Raw genomic sequence first — 27,270 nt, 5'->3', positions numbered from 1 at the left:
GTCTACATTTGTTTTTCAGTATTACAACTATTTATTCGAGTTCTTTTCTTGTGATAAATAGAAATAAAATAAAAATAAGATTTATTTTAAAATAAAAACAGGCTACAAAGTTTTGTCCCTCAATATAACTCAAGCCTATTACGCTAGCATTGTTCCACCTATAGCAATTTATATGTATTATTACATCACAGACAGGAAGTGACATCATTCAGCTCTCTTTAACAGCACGGTGCAAAAGAAGGCGAGATATATTAGATTTTTTTAGGTTTTATATTGTTAAGAAGGGTACGGTCAAGCTTAACAATTCATCCCTGTAACGTAAAACTAAGATGGAGTATGATTGTTTTCTTAATGTCCAAACAATATGACATATTCTAGTTTAACTGCTGCCATGTGGACCTTCTCTCTTAAACCACACGAGGAGCAGCGGCCATTTTGTTTCAGTAACTCAACCCATAACACTCAACCCCGTCACACATCTCATTGTTTCAGGGTTGTAAACTTGTAACAGGATTGAGATTTTCTCCTAATTTATCAAGAACATTTCAGTAAATATATACTGACAATAACTTTATTTAGTCACTGTGAGAATATTTGAAGCAGTGTTTCCACTGTAACTGTGACACAATCTTATCTCAGACATGGCGCCCGTATCAGCAGCAGATTTTATATTGAATGTGTCACGAGTTTCATCATGAGTTAAAGCTGATCAAATCAGAACATGTGAAGTAAAAAAAAGACTTTAATTATGTAAACAGTTCATTTGTTCATCTCTGTCATGCGACAATTAGCCAACGTTAGAGAGGGGGTCATTAAGGGCAGAATTTATATTAATATTACAGATAAAGAGGCTTCAGCTGTCAAAAGGTTTAGGAATCCCTGGTGGTCTTCTGCTGCTGTAGCCCATCCGCCTCAAGGTTGGACGTGTTGTGTGTTCAGAGATGCTCTTCTGCAGAGCTCGGTTGTAGCGAGTGCTTATTTGAGTTACTGTTGCCTTTCTATCAGCTGGAACCAGTCTAGCCATTCTCCTCTGACCGCATCAACAAGGCATCTGCGCCCACAGAACTGCCGCTCACTGGATATTTGCTCCCCTAGAGTTGGCTGTGCGTGAAAATCCCAGTAGATCAGCAGTTTCTGAAATACTCAGAGCACAGAGCAGCCCGTCTGGCTGTATAATTTTATTATTATTATTAAGCATTTTCATTAAGAAGACTGTTTTCTGCTGCAGTTTTTCTTGATGTTCCAGGAAATAAAGGTTTAGTCATGATGTAGCTGTTGCTGCTGTTCACTGCAGGTTCTGTTCAGCAGTATATTTGGGAACACAGGCCTTTATCAGCATTTGTAAAGGTTACTAACGCTCCAGTTACCTGCAGCACTTTACTGTTCTGAATTTTGACTGTAGTTTGGTTTAATGAAGTTTAATGTCATCCCAGTGTGATCAATGCCTAAATGTTTTACTGAAATAAAGAAGTGTTTTGGTTTAGTCTTAGATTTAATTTCACATTAATTAAAACAAATTAACATTCAAATGAAAGTGTCTCCTCAACCCTGTTATGGTCTTCACCCCGTCACTGTATTCTCCACCCTGTGACGTTCATATTGTTTAAGAGAAACAATTAAATACAGAAAAACCTCTTGCTGAGGACCAGCCATGTTAAGCCTGACATTGTGAACATGTGGTTTGGGTAAGACATCTAAAGTTAAAGCTTTTTTAGAGAAATGAAGAGAGCACAGGTGCAAAAGTTGTATAATTGTAATTAAATCACATCTGAATGTAAAACTCCTCAGAAATGTGATGTTTTAGCCATTAAACTGGTTTGAGGCACACATGAGCAACAGGGAAATGTTGGTTTTACAGCAAAAGCTTTGTGAAATGCTATTATTAAACTCAGTTTAGTCCGTTACGGGGTTGAGAATAACGGCTGTGCAAATAAGAATAAAAGAGAAAATAATATAAAGCTTTAATGCCTGAGTTGGGAAAAGATGATGTTGTGAACGCTTCAATTGTGCCTCATTATGTAGGCTATTAACAATATCATCAACACACTTTTTAACATGAGTTTGCTCAAGCTGAAATATTAGCCAACGCCAGGAATGACCCTTATATTCTCTCAACTCTTCAACGTGCGCACACTACAAGATCTGAACACATCGGGCACAGCACACTACAGGATACTATTGAGACGACTGTGCCTGATGGAGCACATCACCTGACTGCAGAAGAACTCTGCTGTTTATTATAGGCCAGCGCACACATATCTGAGCCACTGCCAGAGCCAACAGCCTGCAGAATGAAGACAACAGCTGCATGTTGAAGAGAGCACATCATGTCCAAACACACGTCTGATATCCTGATGATTATTCGGGATCAGAGAGAAGGCGAAGGCAGATGAACAGAAGGAATGGATATGTGATGATGCTGTAGGGGGAAAGCAGTGTGGAGAGTTTTGTGTAAAGCACCATTGACCAAACGTGTTGGGGATTTACAATGGAGGATTCTGCAGGGGATTGTGGCAGTGAACGCTTCATATGTGTTGTTCACTCTAGTGTCCATGACGAGTGTCTCTTCTGTGCACATGGAGAGACTGTGGATCATCACGGCTATCTGGAGTGTAGACGCTGAACACAATAGTTTGATATGTGGAGCAGAGTTTTCCTGAGATGTGGACAGAATTGGACTCAGTGTAAGTTTCTTCTGGAGCTGGCGATAGTCAGAGACACAGACTGAAATGGCGGCTCATTCACTGTTCAGCTGCTCAAGCAAAACTTGCTCTACTCACCACAAGAAGAGCCAGAACAGATGATGAACACCATCAAGAGATTTACAGTTTTAAAGCGTTTGTTACATCCAGAATTACAACAGATCTGCTGTATAACAAAAGCAGAAATGATGCTAAAACCTTTGAACAACAAAAGTGTGGAAGAAGGAGAGCTGCTGATGCATCTGCTGTGGAGTTACAATTTTCACACACACACACGCACATACACACACACACACACACACGCGCGCACACAGAGCAGTAAACACATACATACACACACGCACACACACACAGCAGTGAACATGCACGCACGCACACACACACTCAATCTCTCTCTTTCTATGTCTCACACACTCACACACACTCTCTTTCTATGTCAAAAAACACACACACACACAAACTCTTTCTATGTCACACACACACACACACACTCTTTCTCTGTCACACACACACACACACACAAAGCAGTGAACATGCGCGCACACACACACACACACACAATGAACACATGCATGCATGTACGCACACAGTTAATTTTTTACACAAACACAGATAAACACACACACACATATGCACGCACGCATAGACACAAACACACACACGCTCTCTCTCTATCACACACACACACATGCTCGCTCTCTCTCTCTCTCTCACACACACACACACACACACACACAGCCGTGAACATGCGCGCACACACACTCTGTCTCTATCCCACACACACACACTCTCTGTCTCTCTCTCTCTCTCACACACACACACTCACACTCTCTTTCTGTCACACACACACACACATACACACACTCTCTTTCTCACAGGCACACACACACACTCAATCTCTCTCTTTCTATGTCACACACACACTCTCTTTCTATGTCACACACACACACACATACACACACTCTCTTTCTCACAGGCACACACACACACACAGCAGTGAACATGCACACACACACATAAACAGCAGTGAACATGCACACACGCACACACACACACAGTAGTGAACTCATGTACTCACAGGCACACACACACACACACACACACACACATACACACACACACACACACACACAGAAGAGACTCCAGATCATCTCATTGCTGCTGACTGCTCCTGCAGAGGATTCTGGGTAAATCTCTCGTCAGTCTTCAGCTCAGTTTCACTGATGATCCAGCAGAACTAAACCCAAACCTAAACCCAGCACAGAGCGGCTCAGTGAATGTGGTCTGGACTGAGTGGATGAGGCTCATTGTTTCTCTATAGATGTTGTAGAAGATCAGAGTTCCTGCACTGTGATCCACAAACACTCCTATTCTCCTGCTTAGAGGCTTCACTGGGAGATCAGTGTGTGTGTTATTGTGTCTGAATGTGAAACTGGAGGAAGAGCAGATCAAACTCCAGGACTGAGCATTACGTCCAAACACACACTCATCACCTCTTCCCTTCCTCCTGATGCTCTTATATGACACTGATATACACACTTCTTCTCCACTCCAGTCAATCTCCCAGTAACAGCGTCCACACACACTCTCTCTGCACAACACCTGACGATCATCATCAAATCTGTCTGGATGATCAGGATACAGCTGATTCTGTCTCGCACTCTTCACCTCTCTGTTCTCCTCAGACAGAATGAGTCGAGTGTGTGCTGTGTTTGGATCCAGAGTGAGGAAACAGACATCTGAACACAAGAACACACACATTTACAACCACAGCTGTGTGTGTGTGTGTGTGTGTGAGAGAGAGAGAAAGACAGAGTGTGTGTGTATGTGAGAGAGACATTTTGTGTGTACATGTGTGTGTGTGTGTATATGTGCGTGTGTGTATGCGTGTGTGTGTGTGTGTGTATATGTGCGTGTGTGTATGCGTGTGTGTGTGTGTGTGTATATGTGCGTGTATATGTGCGTGTATGTGTGTGCACTTGTGTGTGTGTGCATGTGTGTGTACGTGTGTGCCTGTGTGTGTGAGAGTGAGTGAGAGAGTGTGTGTGTGTGCGTGCATGCAAGTGTGTGTGTGTGTGCGTGAGAGATAGTGTGCGCATGTGTGAATGTGTGTGCGTGTGTGCGTGTGTGTGTGTGTGTAGTCCTACATTTGCGTGGTCCTGCTGTAATTCTCGTGTGTCCTCCATGATCCAGACTGTAAACACACACAGATGGAGAGAATGAGCTGTTTAGTTTCCCCCTCAGCTAATAAGCTAAAGCTAGCACTGAGCTGCTCGGCTACACGCTCCAAACTCTTGAGCTAAAACACACAACACTTGTTGGTTGAGCCGGGATGCACAATGAATGTAACACAGTGCGTTCTTTTCCTCTGCTGTTGGTGAAGCGAGCGCAGATACTGCTCATGTTGATGGAGACACCCTGCTGCAACATTCATTTATTACAGTGATCACACTTAGCTTTGCCATCGTTCTTCAGCACATGCAGCCTTTGAGCACATGTTGCAGTCCATCTCTAAACTATGTTCAGATTATTAAAGCTGCTCGCCAGCGCCCAAGTTCCTGACAGATTAGCAAGTGAAAAATACACATGTGTGCACAGAGAAGAGGAATCCAGATGTTGATTTTAGAACAAGAGTCTGAACATTAATCCAAGTGTCTGATTCCAGAATCTGAATCCATCTTCAATCCCCAACCCTATTCCTGACCTGATATTGTAGGATTCTTCAGCAGAAATGGAGAAAGAAGTTTCTCTGCTCAGCTCAAATGCTGAAACTGTACAGTGTGTCCCGCTTAATGTCACTGTAACTGAGCCAATACACTCCAACATTTACAGAGGAGATTCATTTCACACTCAATGATTTGCTCTTCATAGACATGACTGTAATACTCTACAAGCTGTATCTTCTGTCTGTCCTCACCCCATAACCCTCACAGAAAACTGAAGCTGATCACAAAAGAGCTTTCTAGTGTCTTTTTAAAGCCATTCAGTGTAAAAGCACAAGGCCAGTGATGCTCCACATACTTGAGTTTGTCCAGTGTGTAGTTTGGATCCTCCAGTTTTTCAGAGAGCAGCTTGACTCCTGAATCTCCTGGATGATTGTAGCTCAGATCCAGCTCTCTCAGGTGTGAGGGGTTTGAAGTCAGAGCTGAAGACAGAAAACCACAGCCTTCCTCTGTCACCATACAGCCAGACAATCTACAAACACAGCAATAGTCCACATCACACAGTTGGACAATCACACATCTCTTTGTGTTGTGAAGATGCTGACTGCTGTTTCTGCTCATGTCAACAGCAGTGATGAACACACACATCCTGATTAGCTCTCCTTATTGATCGAGCCCTCGCATCAGCAAACACACTCACACAAATAATGTAGCATATGATCTCCTTCTGAATGAGTGAATGAAATGTTGCAGAGGTCTGAAACGTCTAATCAGGTGTAGGGCTGGTTGATGTCAGACAATATTTATTAATAACAGAGATGGCAAACGTACACACATTCTTTACTCAAGTAGAAGTACAGACACTCATGTTTAAAATGACTCTGGTAAAAGTTGAAGTACTGACTACGCTTTTGTGCTCAAGTAAGTTTCACTAGGTAGGTAAATAACCGGTGTCCCCTACAGTCCAAAAACATGCTGTATAGGTGAATAGATAAACTAAATTGGCCCTAGTGAATAAGTGCATGTGTGAATGGGAGAGTGTATGGGTGTTTCCCAGTACTGGGTTGTGGCTGGAAGGGCATCTGCTGCGTAAAACATTAGCTGGACAACTTTGTGGTTCATTAGGCTGTAGCGTATAATTTGCATATAATGCATATAATTTTCATACATGAAGTTTATGTATAAACAAATTTCGAGAGGATCACGTGATTATGATTGCTAGCAGCTGACCCGCATTATCCAATTCACTACGATCCAATCAGATGACTCCTAAACTACTACAAATACCCTGGGGTTTATTCCATTGCTATCTTCGTTTTGAAGAGGCAGCTTCACCGTAGCTAGCTCCGTTGAAGAACCTACTCTGAACCAGCATGGACAACCAAAGCAGCAACCAGCTACCATCTACCAGCTATCACCTACCAGCTACAATCTACCATCTACCATCTACTAGTGATGGTGAAATGAAGCTTTCTGAACCAGTGAAGCGCTCGACTCAATTGTATCGGAAAAAGGTTCGTTACTCGAAGCTTTCTAAATCAGAGCTCGATGAGGACCTCTTCTGGTGAAAGTGTGGGAAAGCACTGTGTTGCCATAATGTCAAATGTTCACAACTGACCAACTCATTCATGTAGTAATACAAAAACAGCAATATAAACAAATTACTCAATTACTGTAGTTTTTACACAAGATATCTTACATTACACAACTGATGATTGTAGTAAAAATCCAAGATATTCAAAAGTTTATCATAATACAATTAGTCCCGCTCCAAGCAGGGATCGAACCAGCGATTCCTAATTGGGAGGCGAGTGCTCTAGGAGGACGGCTCGTCCTGATTTTGCCAAGTGCTAGTTGTCCTGAGATCAACATATTTTATGATGACCCAGGGACAACATCTCTATCAGCCAATCAAACGTTATTACGTCATCATTATGAGCCTCCTGCAGAGTCCGCCAAAAACGCAAATTCAAAAAAGAAAACACACCCACCCACACACAGGCAACTGCCATTTTCACCAGTGAAGAGGACAGGTGAAGAGGACAAGTGAAGAGGTGAGATCACCGGTTTTCTTCTGTAAGTTTACAGAAGCAGTAATGATTGTAAAATTCATATGTGTTTATGGATTTGTCCCTTTTTTCCAGCGAAGTGAACGAGCAACGTTTAACTTTTGTTTGCATTAAGTTAGCCTAATTAGCCGTCCCTACCTAACGTTAGATTAGCGTGCTGCTCTACCATTACTGTGATTTACTTTCTGGTATTAATTAAAACAAGCTAACAATATTTTTGAATATTTAAATCTAGGAAACGTTATTAAACGGGACTAAACTTGCCCTCTGGCTAATTTAGCGAAATTTTTTTTCTAATAATTTGGTTTTTAGCATGTATTATTCATTTTCATTTAAAGACACGCCAGAAATGTGGACCAAAACAGCACTAGTTCAAACACAAGACAGTAACGTTAGTACAGTAACGTTATTTGAGGTGTTAACTTATCTACTGTGAATCGCTGCAAAATTCAACTAACGTTAGTGATATAATTTAATTATTCTGTTAATTATGTTGACCTCAGGTCATGATCGCATATTTATATATATATATATATATATATATATATATATATATATATATATATATATATATATATATATATATATATTAATCTCAGGCCATCATCACTGATTTATTAATATTATTAATACGTTAATCTCAGGTCATCATCACTGATTTATTAATTCGTTAGAGGTCATCATCACTGATTTATTAATAATAATATGTTAACTTCAGGTCATCATCACTGATTTATTAATATTATTAATATGTTAACCTCAGGTCATAATCACTGATTTATTAATATTATTAATATGTTAACCTCAGGTCATCATCACTGATTTATTAATACGTTAACCACAGGTCATCATCACTGATTTATTAATATTATTAATGCGTTAATCTCATGTCATCATCACTGATTTATTAATATTAATAATATGTTAACCTCAGGTCATAATCACTGATTTATTATTATTATTATTAATACTTTAACCACAGGTCATAATCACTGATTTATTAATATTATTAATACATCATCATCACTGATTTATTAATATTACTAATACGTTACAGGTCATCATCACTGATTGAATAATTAATATTAATATGTTAACCTCAGGTCATCATCACTTATTTAATTATATTATTAATATGTTAACCTCAGGTCATCATTGATTTATTAATATTAAGATGTTAACCTTAGGTCATCATCACTGATTTGTTTATATTATTAATATGTTAACTTCAGGTCTTCATCACTGATTTATTATTATTAGTAATTTGTTAACCCCAGGTTATCATCGCTGATTTATTAATATCATTAATATGTTATCCTCAGGTCATCATCACTGATTTAATAATATTATTAATATGTTAACCTCAGGTCATCATCACTGATTTATTAAAATTATGAGTATGTTAACCTCAGGTCATAATCACTGATTTATTAATATTATTAATATGTTAAACTCAGGTCATCATCACTGATTTATTAATATGTTAACCTCAGGTCATCATCACTAATTTATTAATATATTTAATATGTTAACCTCAGGTCATCATCACTAATTTATTAATATATTTAATATGTTAACCTCAGGTCATCATCACTGATTTATTAATATTATTAATATGTTAACCTCAGGTCATCATCGCTGATTTATTAAAATTTATGAATATGTTAACCTCAGGTCATCATCACTGATTTATTAATATTGAAGGATTCGGATTTCTGCTTTCCAATTCGTCTCATCATGGACCACCGTTTATCCTTTTCATCATCCTGTTTCTCAGTATTTAACTGTGAATTGATTTTAACTAATGAATAAGTTAAAACTGCTTACTGTAAGAATGTTCTGTGTCCTTGTTTCTCTTTTTGCCTGTCTATTTTAACTTTGTTTTCAGGAGACACACAAACCAGGTCATAGGTCATGGAGACCTCTCTCTCTCTCTCTCCATCTGGTCTTATGATTGGAGGTCCAATACAGAGGAGAAGAGGACACCTGTTTTACTGTCCTGATATATTGCCTATAATTTTATAGCTGTTTGATTGATCTGTTTTTGAGTATAATTAATAGTAATGTAATTCCTTTTTGTGTGGAGACAGACTGTGACTGTGTGTAGCCAAGATATTGCAGCAGACTGTTGATGGAAACAGTCTTGAACCAGCCTGATAACACAGCTGAACGTACAAGAAACATCCTTGAGTCTTTAACACAGATGGTCTTTTGTGTCTATTGTGTTCCTGGTTTAGCTTTTTACAGGTTGGAGATCAGCTCCTAATAACTTAGGGCGACCTCACCTCTAGGCATCAGGTCGCCATCCATATCTGGATACAAATACAAGGCTTTCTTTGACGCACACACTAAGGCCATCCATATCTGGAAGTAGATACTATGTTTCTTTGACGCATGTATTTGGAATTGTCTATTTCTGTTGTAACCAATGAGAACTGTTTACCTGGATCCCACCCTTTCTGGACTTGTGTAAAGAGTATAATTGTTTGATTGTTGAAACTGTAAGCAGAGCGGCCTAGGAACTCATTGAGAGTGTTGAAGCTGGCTTCTGCGAATGAAACTGCAAACTATCTTCAGTAAACTTAATTTATTTTTTTTTAAATCTCTGACTTCGGCTCTTCTTCATCTACCAGACTGGTCATTCGTTGGGTTAAACTGTGAACTATCCCTACAGTTTTGGTGGAGGACGCGTGGCACTTGTTTACTGGTAACACCATTGATCAATCAACAAAATGAAGGTAGGAAGATTTAAAAATTATAGACTAGGGATTGTCTGTGAAGTAGTGGGTAGTAACGGAACGTTTTTGGTTCTCATTTAGACGTAAATGAAAGCCGCCGGTGGATTCACAGGATTTTGTGGTAGATTGCTGTAGAATCCCTTAGCGAGCTGGTGCATTTTGTGGTACACCTATAGCGATACTGATAAGTGTAACAGTAGTTGAGAGGTGTACCTTCTCCTTCACCCGGAGTTAGAGTACTCATTTGATGGGTGTTTAGGAGGCTTTTGGGACATTCTCGGGCATAAAACCTGGACTGGTTTTCTATTCAGTAGTGGACTAAATTAACCCGAGATTTTAATTGAGTTCCACCACTGCTATCTAACTGCATCACAGACAAAAGGCATGCCATAAGAATAGTGTAGGTCAGATTATTAGGGAAAGAAATAATTGAATAAAAATAACATTATAATAGAGATCCATTAGATAGTAGTGGCCACAAAAGTCAGACAAGATACCTACAAATATCAGGGTGAGGTTGATTGACCAATGATGCACCAGGAGCAATCCCGAGAAAAATTATGACCCTAACTGGATTGGACCGGTCTGGACAGTTTGCACATCTTGGGATGGTTTGCAGATTCATCAAGCAGAAGCCAAGCACTGTTGGTAAGAGTGCCCTCTCAATTTCTTCTTGCTTTTGGTGTTGAACTCTGATATAAAAAGAAATAGATGAGAGCAGAATGCAGTAAATGGCTCAGCTAAGCTCTCAGGTTTAAAATGATTTTAGAACTGATTGTAAGAAAAAAAAAAAAAAGTATTCCTTTGGCATTTAATTGTCATTGAAAAGCTCAAATCTAAATATTGAGGGGCTAGTAGCAAAAACTAAGCACAAAAACTGACAGTAACATTATGGGAATAAAGAATAGCTTATGTTTTGTCGTAGAAGATAAGATTCTGTGTGACTGCACTGCTATCTTGCTATCTTTAGCCCTCAACATGACTGGTTTTGGCTGTAAAAGTAACAGACACATGTCTGAATAAAAATATGCCATGTAAGTCTGTGCAAACAAGCAGCTTCATGGTTGGATTTATATATTTTTAATAATATATATGTAACATAAATGGGGGTTTCAAATAATACTTTGATGGATGCAGTTAACCCCTGAAAGATCTAAAACTATTGTTGACTTTAACAGCATTACTTTGAAAATGCATGTCAACTCTGTTTTATATGTTTTAGGATGGGCTCTAGTAAAAATATATTACAATAAAATTATGTTATTGAAGTTAATGTTATGTTTAATGTATGTTTAAATTTAGTAAACATGCATTTTCATTCTAGACTGCTCAAAACTCTCTTTCTCTCTCATTAGATGTCAGCTAAGAGCTGCTATCTGCCTGTTCCATAACAATTGATAAGCACAGTGCTCAGTTGGAAATCACAAAGTAAAGGAAATGCTAGAATGAATACAGAATTCTACATATCAATTTGTATACACTAATAGAAGTATTAGTAATTAAACATCAAATTTAACAAATAAAAGATTGCAAAATGCTTTTATTTGTTTTCCCAGTGATGGGTTGCAGCTGGAAGGGCACCAGCTGCATAAAAACGTGCTGGATAGGTTGGCAGTTCATTCCGCTGTGGCGACCCCGGATTAATAAAGGGACTAAGTGAACAGAGAAATGAATGAATGAAAATGCTTTTGTTAAAGCATCTTGAAAAACACTAATATACCCGCTGAGCTATAGAGATAATTAATTTGAACAGTTGTTATTACTGTTTAGAAATTTCTTGTCTTGTCTTCAGCGGTTTATTACTGTTTGTAACTTTTGTCTTATCTTTAGTCTGCACCATCACATACAGGGTCTGATGGCTATACTGAGGTAGTAGACCCTGACACTGAATGGATCAGGGTGATATCTAAACTCCCTGAATAATCTCAGCTTGATATTCAGTTGATTTAAGTGTTTGATTAACCTGTCTCAATGTTTGAATTCTAGTAGGTAGTCTCAATGGCTTTCATGGTTCTTGACTGCGCTTTCCCAAGTTTGCAGAAAATTCTGAATCAAGGAGGAAGCCTGCACAGGAGCTTGCAGTGTGAGTGGCAGTTGACCGGTGGGCACGAAGGGGGGTTCCCTAAGACGGGTAAGATTTTCCCTTGGCCAAAGCGGAAAACAACCTAAGGCATGGGACCCCTCGTAAACCCCGGGGCATCTACCCGAAAAGGGGGATGTTTAATGTGAAAGATGGTGCTGGACTGGGGTGATGCTCTATCGGCCTAAAGCATCCTTAGAGGGGAACTGTTTGAAGTTACAGTAGTCTGCCTCAGTGGCCCCGTCCAGACCTGATCACGAGAATCCTGCCTTTATTGAGGACATGTCTGTCCTTGTGGCAAGCATCAACGGACTATGCCAGGGTATGATACCCTGAAGGAGATGATTGGTAAAAAAGATAATGGCAATGGGCTTTCAAGAACCATTGGAGACAGTAAAGTTTCTTAAAATTTTACCAATATCAATGTGGTTGGCTGCTTTAACAGCACTGGATATTTTTTATGTCTGAATTTTAAGAATGCTGAATTCCTGAATGTGAAGCTGAGATGATTTTTAACTGATGTGTCAGATTTTTCATAGTATTTTACTGATGCAGGTCCTTATTCATGGCAAAGGACATTTTCGAGATGGTGCTGGCTAAAGATAAAAACTGGCTGTGAGATGGTTTGGATAACACAGCTGAATGGAACTAAGCAGTTAAGGTAAAATAATTACAAGAAATTCTCTTAGTCTTTAAATAGTTCCAACTAAGTTTTGAGAGATAAAAAGTTTTGACATTTGGAACGTTGGTGAATGATTAAAGATTCTGTATTGTAATAATTTTAATGTTATAGTCTAAGACTATTGAAAATTTATGTGCATGAAACAGAGACAGAGACTGTTTGAGTGAAGCCATGAGTTGTGTTTTGTTTCTGTTATCGACTTGCTTAGCAACGATAGTAAGAAAACAAAATGCACCAGCTGATTGTCTCAGAAAAGACACTGATTATGAACAGGGAAACTTTGAAACTTGATAAAAGATCATGTAAATCCAGTTGAAACTGGACAGAGAATTTTAAGAATAAATTTGTGCGAGTTCAACACCTAAAGCAAACTTAGTGATGAGCTGTCACAATATTCATATCTATGGTACAATAATGCTTATTGTCCTGAGGGAATGATTCGTCCCTGTTGTATGAATATTGTCACTAACCTCTAGAATGAGTGTTATATTATTACAGATTGTATAAGCGAAATGCCAGACATTGCAGAAGTCAATAATGCTGAGTGAATCTGATGAAAAGATGATGCAGACCATGAGATGAGCTTTAAATGGATGGGTTATCCAGCTCTGTTTGCAATCGTTAATAATGACTTCTTTTCCTGATTCAGGTTACTCTCTGGAATAATAATAATTTTAAAACAAGTTTTATTAGCTTATAGCTGTGAAATTGAAGACTGCCATCCATATCAGGTTACAAACCCATGTCTAAATTGACTGAGAAGTTCAAAGGTTAATTACAGTTAATTCTTTGCTATCTGAATATTAATGTTACATAATTTAGACTTGATGGCATTTAAACAGTGACATTGGCTAAGTCACTAACCACAATAGTCCAGAAAGCATCCTCACTCTAGCATAGGAAAAATAAGCAGAGAATTGAGTTGAAGTCATTTGTGTTAAAGGCAAATGCTGCAGTAAATCACGCTGTCTATGTGTGTGTGTCCTCAATGGTAGAGGAACATAATTGTTTGGATGTTGTGTAAAACAAAGAGATAAAAAGTGTTTGCATCTGATGGTTGAATTCAGTAAGAAGTATTTATACTGCTGCAGCAAAAATGAACATTTTAGTAAACAGAAGTGCAGCGTGAACTTTAACAGCATTTTTAAGCAGTTAAGTCAACTCAAGTCAATATTATTATTGTGAATACTGACAAGTTTTACAAAAACTTAGACTGTCTTTAAATGAAAATTTAGTAGTCCATATCCAAGCAAGAGTCTTGATTATATGTGGTAAAAGAGTTGTTAAATCAGTCTGTTCTTGTTCAATTGGTAATGCTTTCAAACAGGTTTCACTGTCAAATGACATGTATGAAAGTTTGAGCAAATAGCTAACATGTGAGCATTTCTAATTGGCCAGACAGTAAGAATCGAATGAATTTTATACAAAATCATACTGTTTGCTTCTGATTATGTTGAATGGTTTAGTCAGAGTAAAGTAAATGGTACAAATGACACGTTGAGAAGATAATTATAAGGTTTAGTCTTATTTCTGTTAAAAGATGCTTGAGTTTGAATTACTCAGGTTTGATCTTTGTTGAATTTGACTAAGATTTTGTTAAACCCCTAAAACGTGGGAACAAAAGAAATGGATTCACAATCCCTCTTATTGCTTGTTAATGACTTGGATTAATAGTTTGTAAAAACCATTACATCTTTCTTGGTCTTGAGGTAACAGGTAATATCTATATCTAGTCTCTTTGAGGTGACTGAGGGTCTAGCTCAATTCATTTAGCCCGGCTTCCAGAGAGTGGATTTGATATTAGTTTGTTAACTGTGAAGGTGAATTTGGCTCATTATGGCCAGGACAAGGGTGCTTGTACACTTCCTATCAATGATACAGAGAAATGTGTTGCATCACCACAATCACATCATTATTTGAATAAAAATATATTTTAAGTGGACTTGGAGGTGATAATTAAACATGGTAATGGTGCTGAATTGGACTATTGTGCTGTTGGCATGTTTAATGTGTGTTAATGTAAAAATGCTTCATTATTCTAATTTGAAGTTAGAGAACATGCTGATGAATGCTTTAAAACTGGTGAAGATAAAGATGTTTTTGCAGGTCATGAATTTGAATCCTGTGTGGCTTAGGTCGAGTGGATGACCTTTTGTGTCTGATCAGAGAATCTCTGAACCTTAGAATTGGCCTGTATGTTTGGATTTAGAGTTGGAGCAAGTTGTAGATGCATCAGAGGAAGTATCGATGGAAATTATGAGTTGTTTACTTCTGGAGGACTTTTAGGGCTTGCGCATTTGTGTTCACATTCTGGACTTTGGTCCGCTGTTGTTGTTTTTTTGTATGTTTTCACTTCTGCTTGCAGGACCCTTAATCCCACCGATGATGAGAAGCGTGAACTCCTTTTGTGGGTGGAGAGTGAAAGAGCCCTTAGCTTGGGGACTGGAATTTTTAGGTTTCAGCTTGTCCAAGAAGGGGTGAAGAAAACTCTGCGAACTTATTAAGGGAGCATGAGTCATTACTTTCACTCTCCTTAGTGACCTCACTGGTTGACCGGAAGCGGAGTTTGGACTCCATTCGGGTCAAAAGGGGGGACTGAAGGATTCGGATTTCTGCTTTCCAATCCGTCTCATCATGGACCAACGTTTACCCTTTTCATCATCCTGTTTCTCAGTATTTAACTGTGAATTGATTTTAACTAATGAATAAGTTAAAACTGCTTACTGTAAGAATGTTCTGTGTCCTTGTTTCTCTTTTTGCCTGTCTATTTTAACTTTGTTTTCAGGAGACACACAAACCAGGTCATAGGTCATGGAGACCTCTCTCTCTCTCTCTCTCCATCTGGTCTTATGATTGGAGGTCCAATACAGAGGAGAAGAAGACACCTGTTTTATTGTCCTGATATATTGCCTATAATTTTATAGCTGTTTGATTGATCTGTTTTTGAGTATAATTAATAGTAATGTAATTCCTTTTTGTGTGGAGACAGACTGTGACTGTGTGTAGCCAAGATATTGCAGCAGACTGTTGATGGAAACAGTCTTGAACCAGCCTGATAACACAGCTGAACGTACAAGAAACATCCTTGAGTCTTTAACACAGATGGTCTTTTGTGTCTATTGTTTTCCTGGTTTAGCTTTTTACAGGTCGGAGATCAGCTCCTAATAGCTTAAGGCGACCTCACCTCTAGGCATCAGGTCGCCATCCATATCTGGAGACAGATACAATGCTTTCTTTGACGCATGCATTAAGGCCATCCATATCTGGAAGTAGATACTATGTTTCTTTGACGCATGTATTTAGAATTGTCTATTTCTGTTGTAACCAATGAGAACTGTTTACCTGGATCCCACCCTTTCTGGACTTGTGTAAAGAGTATAATTGTTCGATTGTTGAAACTGTAAGCAGAGCGGCCTAGGAACTCATTGAGAGTGTTGAAGCTGGCTTCTGCGAATGAAACTGCAAACTATCTTCAGTAAACTTACTTTATTTTTTTTTTAAATCTCTGACTCCGGCTCTTCTTCATCTACCAGACTGGTCATTCTTTAGGTTAAACTGTAAACTATCCCTACAGCGCATTGAGCGACGCTTAGTTTTTCGGCGTGCATGCAAACAACCGGGATTCACACAGGAGCATGTGTGAGTTGCTGGTTTTCCGTACGCATGCATCAGTTTGCTTTCACAAGCGATGTTTCAGTTGCACATTGAGAATAACAAACTTGCGCGTGCAAAAAATGCCAAATGTAAATGGCCCCTAATGTCTTTATTTTGAGATTGCCACTCTTAATGAATACATTTGCATAAAGTAATCGTATCTAAATGCTTTCACTAGGGGACATTTTTTTTTTTTGCCACCCCCAGGAAAATCCCACCCTGGGCGATCGCCCACATTACCCATGCCTAAATCCACCACTGGTATTGCTAAACGTTATTGTTCCACTATTATTTGTTTGTTTTGTCTCACATTGTCCCATCACATCATATAGTTCAGAATACTGTACAATGTTTTATAGTGATTAATTATTTTAGTGTCAATTTCATTCAGCATGTTTAAAATTGGGGCATCCATGTTTTCTGACATACCTTAAACCAGGGTTTCTGCAGGTTTCACCAAGTTAAATTTAAGACTTTTATGACCATTATGAATGAAATTTTAGACTCATAAAAGACTAAAGAATTTTTCAAATGGCCCAGATTTTGTATTTGTCCTATCAAAAAATATATTATAATAAAAAAAATATTAGATTATTATTTTGGATATTTCTTAGTAAAAGATTTTAAATGTGTAAAAAAGTAAGCTCTACTTGTATCCACACACGTTTTTTCCAAAATAAACTTTCTTTAAAATAAAATAAAAAAATTTACAAATGTTTTAAAAACTATAACAAATTAAATCTATGCACAACAATCTGTCCAGGTCGATGTCCTCAGCACTAAATACATGGAGCACGTTTAAACAAATCATATTGTAAGGAAAATACTTAATCCATTATGATAAATAGACTTAAAATGACCTTTTTGAATAAAAAAAGTTAAAAGTTTTATTGAGATGGATTGTTGGTGATTGTATAGGTTTTGGCCAGACTGGTTAACACAATATGAACAAAGGAAAATGAACACTTGTTTAAAAAAGATTTAAGACCTACAACACAATTTTAGTAAATTTAAGACTTTTAAGGCCTAAAAATTTGATTTTGGAATTTAAGACATTTTAAGACTCCATGGAAACCCTGTTTAAACACAATAGCCCTGGTAATTAGTTATTATGATAATGATGTAATTCTAATTCAGATACTATCTGTGAGAACTAGTAACAACTAGAAACAAGTTTAATCCCATGAGGTTAATTAAAAAAGGGGAATTGGGATCAATGGGACATATGCAAGTGGAAAGTACTAAGCTAACACTATCACTGCAACACTGTGAGAATACTGAAGGTCAAATATCGTCAGCTCAGTTAAACGCTTTTAATTTATGGTTTTTGTTTATTTTATATAGTGCCAGTGTTCAAGGAAGCTTTACAAACAGTAGTAGAACAAGAAAAAGCAATAACCTTAAGAAGGAAGAGAAAATGGGAGACTAATAATACATAAAATAATGACATAAGACACGAGAACAAGTGACGAAAGAAACTCATTCCTGTCTTTCAATAGCCGCATTTCCACTATCAGGCCAGTGCGAGCCAGGGCTTATATCGGGCCAGGCCGGGCCAATCGCCCGGGAGGTTGAGCAGTGAGGCCGAAATCATGTCGCGTTTCTACTGTGGGGCTAGTAGCTCGCAGCGCGTCACGTAAACCCCGCCCCCAGAACATCCCCCGAATCGAACGTCACTCAAACCGCCCACTTCAGCGAGAATCATGTAGATAAAGCACATCATCACGAAACTATTAAAATTAGGACAACCAAAACAAACAAATGACACGTTACTGTACAGCAGTACAACGCATGTCTATACCCACATGCCTGTGTGTTTTCATTCATCATATTCATTTACTCGCCGACCGACTGGCATCGAAATCCAGTGGTCTTGCCACCAACGGAGGGACCCGGAGCGCAGGGAGCGCACACATCCATATAATACCACATATATAAAATTCTCCGTTAATAACTCGATATAAAATGTTTTTTATAACATCCTCTAGACAGAATCTGTCCAACATTCATCCCAAATGCTCCGGAGAGAACTGAAACATGATTTTTTCCCCCTATAGGCTTTATGACACTTAATAGGTGATTCCCTTTATTTAAAGATGTTGCTTATTATATCTAAAGTAAAGGAAAGTGTTCAGTGTTTCAGCACATAAGAGCAGCACGTAATAAAATATAGCCTATATTTCGTTGCGCTCAGCAGCTATGCACTAATAAAGCTCTTTATGTATTTAAAATGTCCTTTTTTAATTTTACCACGTCATATAAAAACACACACACTTGTTTGAGGACACAGAACACATTTTGAACTTGCAGTTTTCCCCGTCAAAAAAGTGCTGCGCGGCTGCAGACAGAAAAAAAGGTCGCCTAGTTTCTGCGTTCACTCACCCCGAAAATGCTCAGTTTGCATGATTTGATTAATTTCATCGTATCCAAATACTTTATAAATAATATTTAAAACATTTTCCGGTGTTTATTTATTTTTGTTTTTTTTAGAAAATATCTAAAATCTTTTTTTCAAAGAGGCTTTTGAAAAATGAAAGTTTAATATAAATTTGAAACAGTTTGATATAGTACCTAATTGTTATAGCTATAGCTTTAGTTAGTTTTATATTGGTTTATTTATTTAATGTGATTTTATTATAGGCCTATCTAATATTTGTAATTCTTTAAATTATTTCAATATAGGGCTATTTTATCTAGATATGACACTATTGTTTTGAGCCTACAAAAGTGGGCATGAAATTTGTAAAGTTTAATGTCTTACTGTTGTATTCATATAGTGTATTATCTCCAAAATAAATTAAAACAATAAAAAGAAAAGAAAAAAGCCGCTCGCGGCATCAACAGAGCTATGAATGGAGCGCTTTTTTCGGTCTCACACACATACACAGGCATCTAAACGCGCAAAAACACACTTACAGTATTAAACTTGACAAAACCTCTTGAAAACTACTGTCTGCTGTGTCTTTAATATGGTGTAAAGATTATTATCCGTTATTGAAACATCAAAGATGCAGCAAAGAAAGATCATTTTATGCAACAGCCTTACATTTAAAAGAGAAACTTAAGGGCGATCATATGCAAAAAAAGACCCCAGCCTATAATTTGTTCCAGATGTTTTCTTTCCCTTATTTATTTATTTGTTTGGCGCATGTACTCGAGTGCGATCGGAAAACTGTGCCCGCCTCTCCTTTCACTCCGCCCCGAAGCCCCGGCTGGCCCTCCTTGGCCCAAGGTATTCGGCGGGCCGAAAAAGGCTGGCCGTTGGCCCCGAGAAAGCCCCGCTTTGGCCCGATTAGGCCCCGGAAGTGACAGTGGAAACGCCACTGGCCTTGGCTCGCCCTGGCTCGCTCGCTTTAGGCGCGATAGTGGAAACGCGGCTAATGAGTGCTTATGTGCATTTAGGAGAACTAGGCAGCACACTCAGGGCTGCAAGATGGATTTAATTTAGTATTCTTATTATTAAAATATATCTGAATGAGGATCAAATGACTGAGTTGGTGTTTGAGAATGAAAACCAACCTGTTTGTTCCTGCAGATCTTCCTGTTTGACTGTGAATGTTTCTTCAATCTTCACATCTTCACTCTCCTCTTTAATAAACGCCATCTTTATAACAGTGTGGAGATCAGTCACTTCAGCAGGAGTTTTTCTCTGCGTTTGGACACTTTATCCTGTTTAAAATAAACAAAACAATAAAAAAATGTCCTGTTTAAAATAAATAAAACACTGAACAAAAACAAGATAATTTCAACACTTGCTTCAACAGTTTTTTTTATATGAGTCATTAACAAACAGAAATTATGTAAGTCTGAGCAAGCAACAAAAGCCACAAATCAGCCGATGTAAACTAGAACTCCATTTTTCTAATTTTATTGATGTATACTTGGAATAGAGTGACATCATGCTATTTAATAAATTAAACCTTCACTAAAACACTTATCACACACTTTACTGTTGCTTTATTCAATCTTTTTTTAGGTATGTTCTTAATTGTTTAGTTTGTTTGATTTATTTTATTGTCTGCTTACAGCAACGCTGTAGCACTTATTTGCACAAGACAAGAATTTCCTCTCGGGACAAATAAAGTTTATCCTATCTTATTCAAACAATAGACCTTACAGTGAGTAAAATAGTAGTTCTTTGTATAAAGGGTTAAAATAATATTGTCAACAGCAGGTTCATCTAACATTAAATGAACACACTGAAATTTTAATCAGTTGGTTTACATCTGTGTACAAGCTTTAAAACAAACCTTTCTCCAGTTGAATCACAAGGTGCGTTCGACTTCATGCAGCGCTGCGCAGATCGATCGAAATTTGTCTTAAAGCGGTGCATTCTGGTTAGATATCTTGTCCGGATTGATGCTGCGCCGACGCCACGTGACTGTCACATGCTGCATCAAAGTACCGCGACAGCGCTTCGAGATCAGACGGCAAACTCAAACCATGCAGCTTCTGAAGAGCGACTGCAGGAGCTTTGATGACGACACCGATATTACACGATTGGCCGAGTTCACCACATGACAACAAACACGTGTATTTCGGGTTTATAATTGGACAAATTCTGATTCAAAAGTTTCAAAACAAACAATTCACTTTTCACACCCTCTCTATCCTGTACACATCTTGCTTATTAAAAGACTACAAATATTTTACTGCAGTATCATCTTTTGTTAAATAATCTGGTTATAAAGGTTAGCTTGTTTGCACAGGTTTATTTTTTAACTTTTTTATACAGACTATTTACTGCATTCATCTCCATGAACGATTTAAATGATATATTTTAGTGTATATTTTAGTGAATAACCTAAATATGAACTCAAATAAGTCTTACAGACTTGAAATAAGAAAATCATCATCATTGATCCTGCCCCCCTAAAGCTCTCTTAACAAATTAAAGTAAAGAACTATTTTATTAAATAATTATAAAATGGCTTTATTATTATAATATAAATATATATTTTATTTTCTGTCTAGCAGTTTAAAGGCTACCTGCTCTTTCTGGGAAACTTCTACATAGCTCACTTATTTTACCTTTTGTTCTTTTCAACACAATCTTTTTGGATTAAAATGCTTTTTTGAAAATTCATTCATCATCCAAAATAATGTCATTTATTAAGACCTAATCAAAACACCTTGTTTTGCTTTTTACATGGGAAATTTTTATATCTATAAATGTACATGTAAACCCTTTTTTAGCAGATTCAAACAAGAAGTATTAGCCTAAAGATTGATGTTAACTCCTATAATTTATGCTTATTGCTTTGTATTTAATAGACCTGTTCGTTTTTATGTTTATATTAACCTCTCATTTCCTCTTATTTCTCTCATGCATTTGTTATATATTTTATTCATAATTCTCTCTTATTGTTTAAAAAGGAACTACAGTTTGAAGAGCCTGTATTCTGTTTTATTTGTAAATGTTTTGTTGTTATAAATAAAAATAACAAAAAAAAAAATATGATGACGCCATGTGATCGGTCATCATGACTGCAGCAACTTTGAGTCCCGAAGTGTTCAGCTGTCCGTCTTGACGGCTCCGTTTTCAACTCCGCCCCGCCTGCGCTCGGCTAATCTCGTTGATCAGCGGCTGCAGCTGAGCTTCATGTCGAACGCACCTACAGTGTGGGAGCGGCGCAGCCTTATGACGTCACATCACCATGCCACAATAAAAGTCTTTTTTTGTTTAGCTTTTTCCCCCTACTCACTCTTAATTATGAGTCATGACTTATCGATACATTTCTCCCTCATTTTCCACATTATAATTTATCTGCTTTTTGTTTTCTATTTGTAATGAATGGGGAAACATCAAATTTTTATATAAATTTATATACGTAATAGGTTGAAACTTATTTGGGCTACAGTCCATTTGTCAGGATAAAATCAATATTTATAACCAAACCAAACAAACAAACACATAACTAAATAGTTGTAAAGAAGCTTTTAAAATGACTGAAAAACTTAATACACTGTTGAACAATGCATGCACATGTTTAGATTTTACATTTTATAATGTCAGCATTCAGATATTATTTGAGTGTAAATTCAGAATGTGCAACTCACCTTTCCAGTCTTCAATGAAGAAGTGGGATAAGAAATGGCCTCAGTCGTTTTTTTTTTTTTTTTTTTGTATGTTGTTGTTGGTAATAATCTCAATGTAGGAATCAACAATCGTAGTTTGTCCTCCAAAGTTGTTCTCTTATAGCTAAATAAGCCAATGAAGTTTCTGTTAAGAACGCAGAATATATAGATACAACCCTGCTGACCTACTTGATCTGGCATGTGATTGGTTAATACTCAATTGGCCCCCATTAATGCTGGTATAAAGATGCAAATGAGCAGTGGGCAACAGTGAAGACTCAAAACACATTACTGCGGAGGATGGGAAGTTTAGCAGCTATACGAACCATAGCTTTAAAGAGAAATAAAGATGTATTGGGAAAATAAGTTGACTTTTGATGGAAGCTTTTTTATTTTTGGCTGCTGCATTTTATAGTTAAATGGGTGGTCCACTGCAATATCACATTTTAAACTTTAGTTGATGTGTAATGTAGCTGTGTGAACATAAACAACATCTCTGAATGTAAAAAGTTCAATGCAAAGTGAGACCTTAAACAGCCGAAATACAGAACTTGATTTTAACTTGCACTGGGAAAAAATGTTTTAGAAAAAGCCACAATAAAAAGAGCAAACAGCAGTTTACACCGAGGGAAAAAGTTTTCATTATTAAAAATAAAATTATATTATAATGAATTGAAATCATATATTGTATGCATTTGGGTCAATTTTAATGCATTAATGAAGGCTATTTAAAGCTGGACCGACCGACGCAATAAACATGTATGTCGCGTTTGTTTAATTTATTATGCATGCGAAGACTTATTCTAAACCAAATTTGTTGCCGGATTCTTTTTATGGGAACGAGAGATAAAGTGCTTATGAAGTGCTTTGTCGGCCTCTGGTGGTTAACTGATGCAGAGCCGACGTCTGGGTCTGGGAGACACATTACTGTGGAGGATGAGAGGTTCAGTTGCTTTACAAACCAGTTTTTAAAGGAAAAATGTTGTATTGGGAAAATAAGTTGACTTTAGCCATCTTCATTTGTTTTGTTGCTGTTGTTTTATAGGACTATTAATTGAAGCTTTTTTCTTTATTGTGGCTGCTGCATTTTGTAGTTAATGTTGATACACCTATGTTGAGGTATTTTGATTTGAAACACATTTTAATTTTTTTTTCCCCAGGCCTGGTTAAAAGGTAATGCAAGAGTTATGTGTTGTTTTTGTAGAAGTTTCTCAGAGTTGCTTGGCTGAAGTCTTTGTGTAAAGATGCAAATGAGCATTGAAAACTCAATCCATACCGATGTCTCAATACACACAACTACATTCACTTATATAATAGTTATAGAAGATGTATACTGTTATACTGTGATATATTATCATTCGTTAAAAGGAACAATTTATAAACTTCACATTGAGGTTTTATTTGTGTTAAGTTCAGTCAATATATTGACATGAGCTATCTATTAGCAGAGTTTTAGTCATTTATTTATTACTGAACTTGTTCTTTATGTGAGTTTAGACTCCTTTATTTATCTTAAAGCACATGCAGCTTATTACTGGCTTCTGGAAGACTGTAACACTTTATGTTTATAAATTGTAACTATCAAAATGTAACTTGTTTCTGTGCCAATTTTGTTTTCTTTCCTTCGTTTTTTAGTTGAACAGAACATGTGTGAGCAGCTCAGCTTTCCCGAAATCCTCTTATTCACCTGGTATGTATTAAAGATGTTTTTCTCTCTATTTATTACTTGTGTTTGTGCAAACAAATATGCATAGACATTCACAGAAGCATATATAAGATACTCTGACAAAACCTTTTCCTTTTAACACAGTAAAGCGATCACATACTGTGATGCATCTAAATATTTATAATTAGAAAATAATTACATCACTAGTAAATTTATTGTATAGGCAGTTTATACAGAATAATTCAACGACAAGAGTTCACTTTCATATCTACACAATGCAGAACTTTTAGTGTGATTAACCTTATTTTTTTCACTATGGTGTATTTACAGTGGTGAACATAACATAAAACAACAACTGTACTTACTCCTGTAACTTGTTTGCAACAATGAATTTAAAATATCTGCGTCACATAGTCATTTTAATAAATGGATCATCATTGTGTGCGGTCATCTTTATTAATAGCTGCCTGACCATTAACTGAATAGGACCATTTAACATATAAGAAACCCGTTAACAGGTATAGCTCTTCATGCCAATACCAACTTGATAGACTATTACATGAACATATTACATGAACAGGACCTGCCTAACATCTCTTAAGACAAATAAGCATAGTGTCTATAACAATACATGCTTGATTGCCCAGATCAATACAGTCGCTACATCTGAATGGTGCTTTTTCACACATTTTAAAAATAACAACTATTTGTAAGCGAAGTTCTTCACCAATACCAGTTTTATACCTCAAATAATTATACATGTGAGGCATCACAGTGGTGCAGTAGGTAGCACTGATCGCCTCACAGTAAGAAGGTCGTTGGTTTGAGCCTCAGCTGGGTCAGTTGACATTTTTGTTTGTGTGTTCCCCCATGTTCGCATGATTTTTCTCCAGGTGCTCTGGTTTCCCCCAAGTCCACAGGACCTGTTGAACCATACAGTGGCTGTTTTTTTGCCCCTGTATTCTCTTTATTTGCATTCAGCAGAAACAGTTTTGAAATTAGTAGAGGATGAGTAAATGACAGAATTGTAATTTTTGTGTGAACTACCCCTTTAATGCTTATGTAAGTAAAGGTAAATTAAATATTACTACAGATATTGCTAAAGAATGGCAGGAAACGTGGAACACAGATAAAAAGAGACAACAATTCATGTGAAAAAAGAAACCCTATATAGGCCTATGAAGTTGTAGAAATAGAAGAGGTCATAATTATGAGGATGAGATTTGGACTCAAATATTAATAGAAAGTGTTGTAGACATACAAGTCATTATAAAGTGGATTAAAAAAAGTTAAGAAAATGTTTAGATTTAAGGTTTGTGAGAGAGAGAGCAGACAAAGTGTAAAGTGAAAACCATGGGAGAAATGTATCAATAAGTCATGACTGCAACAGATAGTGGCAAAAAAGTTAAACAAAAAAGACTTTTATTTTGCCGTGGCGTGTGACGTCATCAGGCAGCGCTGCTTCGTCGCTGTGATTCAACTGGAGAAAGGTTTGTTTTAAAACGTTTACAGATATAAACTGATTTAAAGTTAAAGTTCTAAAGTTTTAAGTTTTTTATACGATGCTATATTATGTTCCTGCTGTTGGAAATATTATTTTAACCCTTTATATAACTATTTTAGTATTTTAGTAGTACTATTTTATTCTCAGTAACTGAAGGCTGTTGTTTGAATAAAACAACAGAAAAGTGTATAATAAGTGTTTTAATTAAATGTTTCACCTGATTTCTTTTTGTTAATTACTCTCAAATAAAGAAACCATTGAAGCAAGTGTTGAAGAGAAATTATTTTGTTTCTGTTCATTGTTTTGTTCATTTTGAACTGGATTAAGTGTCCAAACACAGAGAGAAAAACTCCTGCTGAAGCGACTGATCTCCACACTATTGTAAAAATGGCGTTTATTAAAGAGGAGAGTGAAGATGTGAAGATTAAAGAGACATTCACAGTCAAACAGGAAGATCTGCAGGAACAAACAGGTTGGTTTTCATACTGTTATATTTTAATATTAAGAATAGGCTACTAAATTAAATCTATCTTGCAGCCCTGAGTGTGCTGCCTAGTTCTCCTAAACGCACAAAAGCAGTCATTGAAAGACAGGAATGAGTTTCTTTTGTCACTTGTTCTCATGTCTTTTGTCATTCTTTTAATGTATTATTAGTCTCCCATTTTCTCTTCCTTTTTAAGGTTATTGTTTTTCTTGTTCTCCTGCTGTTGGTAAAGCGTCCTTGAGCACTGGCGCTATATAAAATAAACAAAAACAATAAATTAAAGTTCAAATGAGCTGACGATATTTGACCTACAGTATTCTCATAGAAGATATCTGCTATTACGGTGATAGTGTTGACTTTTACTTTTCATTTGCATATGTCACGTTGATCACAATTTTTTCATCAACTTCTTTATGGGTTCAAACTTGTTTCTAGTAGTTGTTACTAGTTCTCACAGATAGTATCTGAGTTAGAATGACATCATTATAATAGCTAATTACCGGGGCTATTGCTTTTAAACAGGGTTTCTGCGGTGCCTTAAATTCCAAAATCTAAATTTTCAATCTACAATCACCAACAACCCATCTCAATAAAACTTTTCATTCAAAAAGGTCTTTTTAATGGTTTAAATATTTACTTACAATAAAATTTGTTTAAACGTGCTCCATTACTGCTGAGGACATCGACCTAGACAGATTGTTGTGCATATATTTTGTTTATTATAGGTTTTAAAACGTTTAAAGCATTTGTTCATTTATTTATTTATTAATTTTAAAGAAAGTTTACTTAGGAAAAAAGTGTATGGATACAAGTAAAGCTTACTTGTTGCTACACAGAATTCGAACCGGGGTTGCTGCGGCCACAACGCAGAGTACTAACCACTATACGATCACGGCGAGCTATGAAACAGCCGTTGTGACCTATGTGTGGTATGTTCCTCCCTGTGATAA

General features: G+C 36.9%; 4 protein-coding genes across 5 annotated transcripts in view; 3 read left to right on the top strand and 1 right to left on the bottom strand.

Annotated features, from left to right (window-relative positions):
- Positions 1–27,270, top strand: part of LOC141377041 (uncharacterized) — a 441,555-nt gene that overhangs the window by 8,487 nt on the left and 405,798 nt on the right. The gene's annotated exons all lie outside the window — the stretch shown is intronic.
- The window catches only part of LOC103910934 (uncharacterized), a 492,719-nt gene that overhangs the window by 359,157 nt on the left and 106,292 nt on the right, over positions 1–27,270 (top strand). The window lies entirely within an intron of this gene.
- On the bottom strand, positions 8–22,804 carry LOC137491154 (vespryn-like). The gene is made up of 5 exons (XM_087249595.2): positions 22,649–22,804; positions 20,108–20,257; positions 5,724–5,847; positions 4,850–4,896; positions 8–4,441 (listed from the first exon to the last, which is right to left on the bottom strand). The coding sequence occupies exons 2-5, from the start codon at positions 20,190–20,192 to the stop codon at positions 3,909–3,911; spliced, it is 789 nt and encodes a 262-aa protein (XP_087105721.2). The 5' UTR covers positions 20,193–20,257; positions 22,649–22,804; the 3' UTR covers positions 8–3,908.
- LOC148681268 (uncharacterized) overlaps positions 25,793–27,270 on the top strand; it is a 482,092-nt gene continuing 480,614 nt past the window's right edge. The window contains exon 1 of the mRNA XM_088650351.1: positions 25,793–25,822. The gene's annotated coding sequence lies outside the window, so the exon portion shown is untranslated. The remainder of the gene's footprint in view (positions 25,823–27,270) is intronic.

This window comes from Danio rerio, chromosome 4 (genome assembly GCF_052040795.2).
Source record: "Danio rerio strain M-AB ecotype USA chromosome 4, GRCz13ab, whole genome shotgun sequence".
Lineage (NCBI taxonomy): Eukaryota > Metazoa > Chordata > Actinopteri > Cypriniformes > Danionidae > Danio > Danio rerio.
This window is presented reverse-complemented; position numbering and strand designations above follow the sequence as displayed.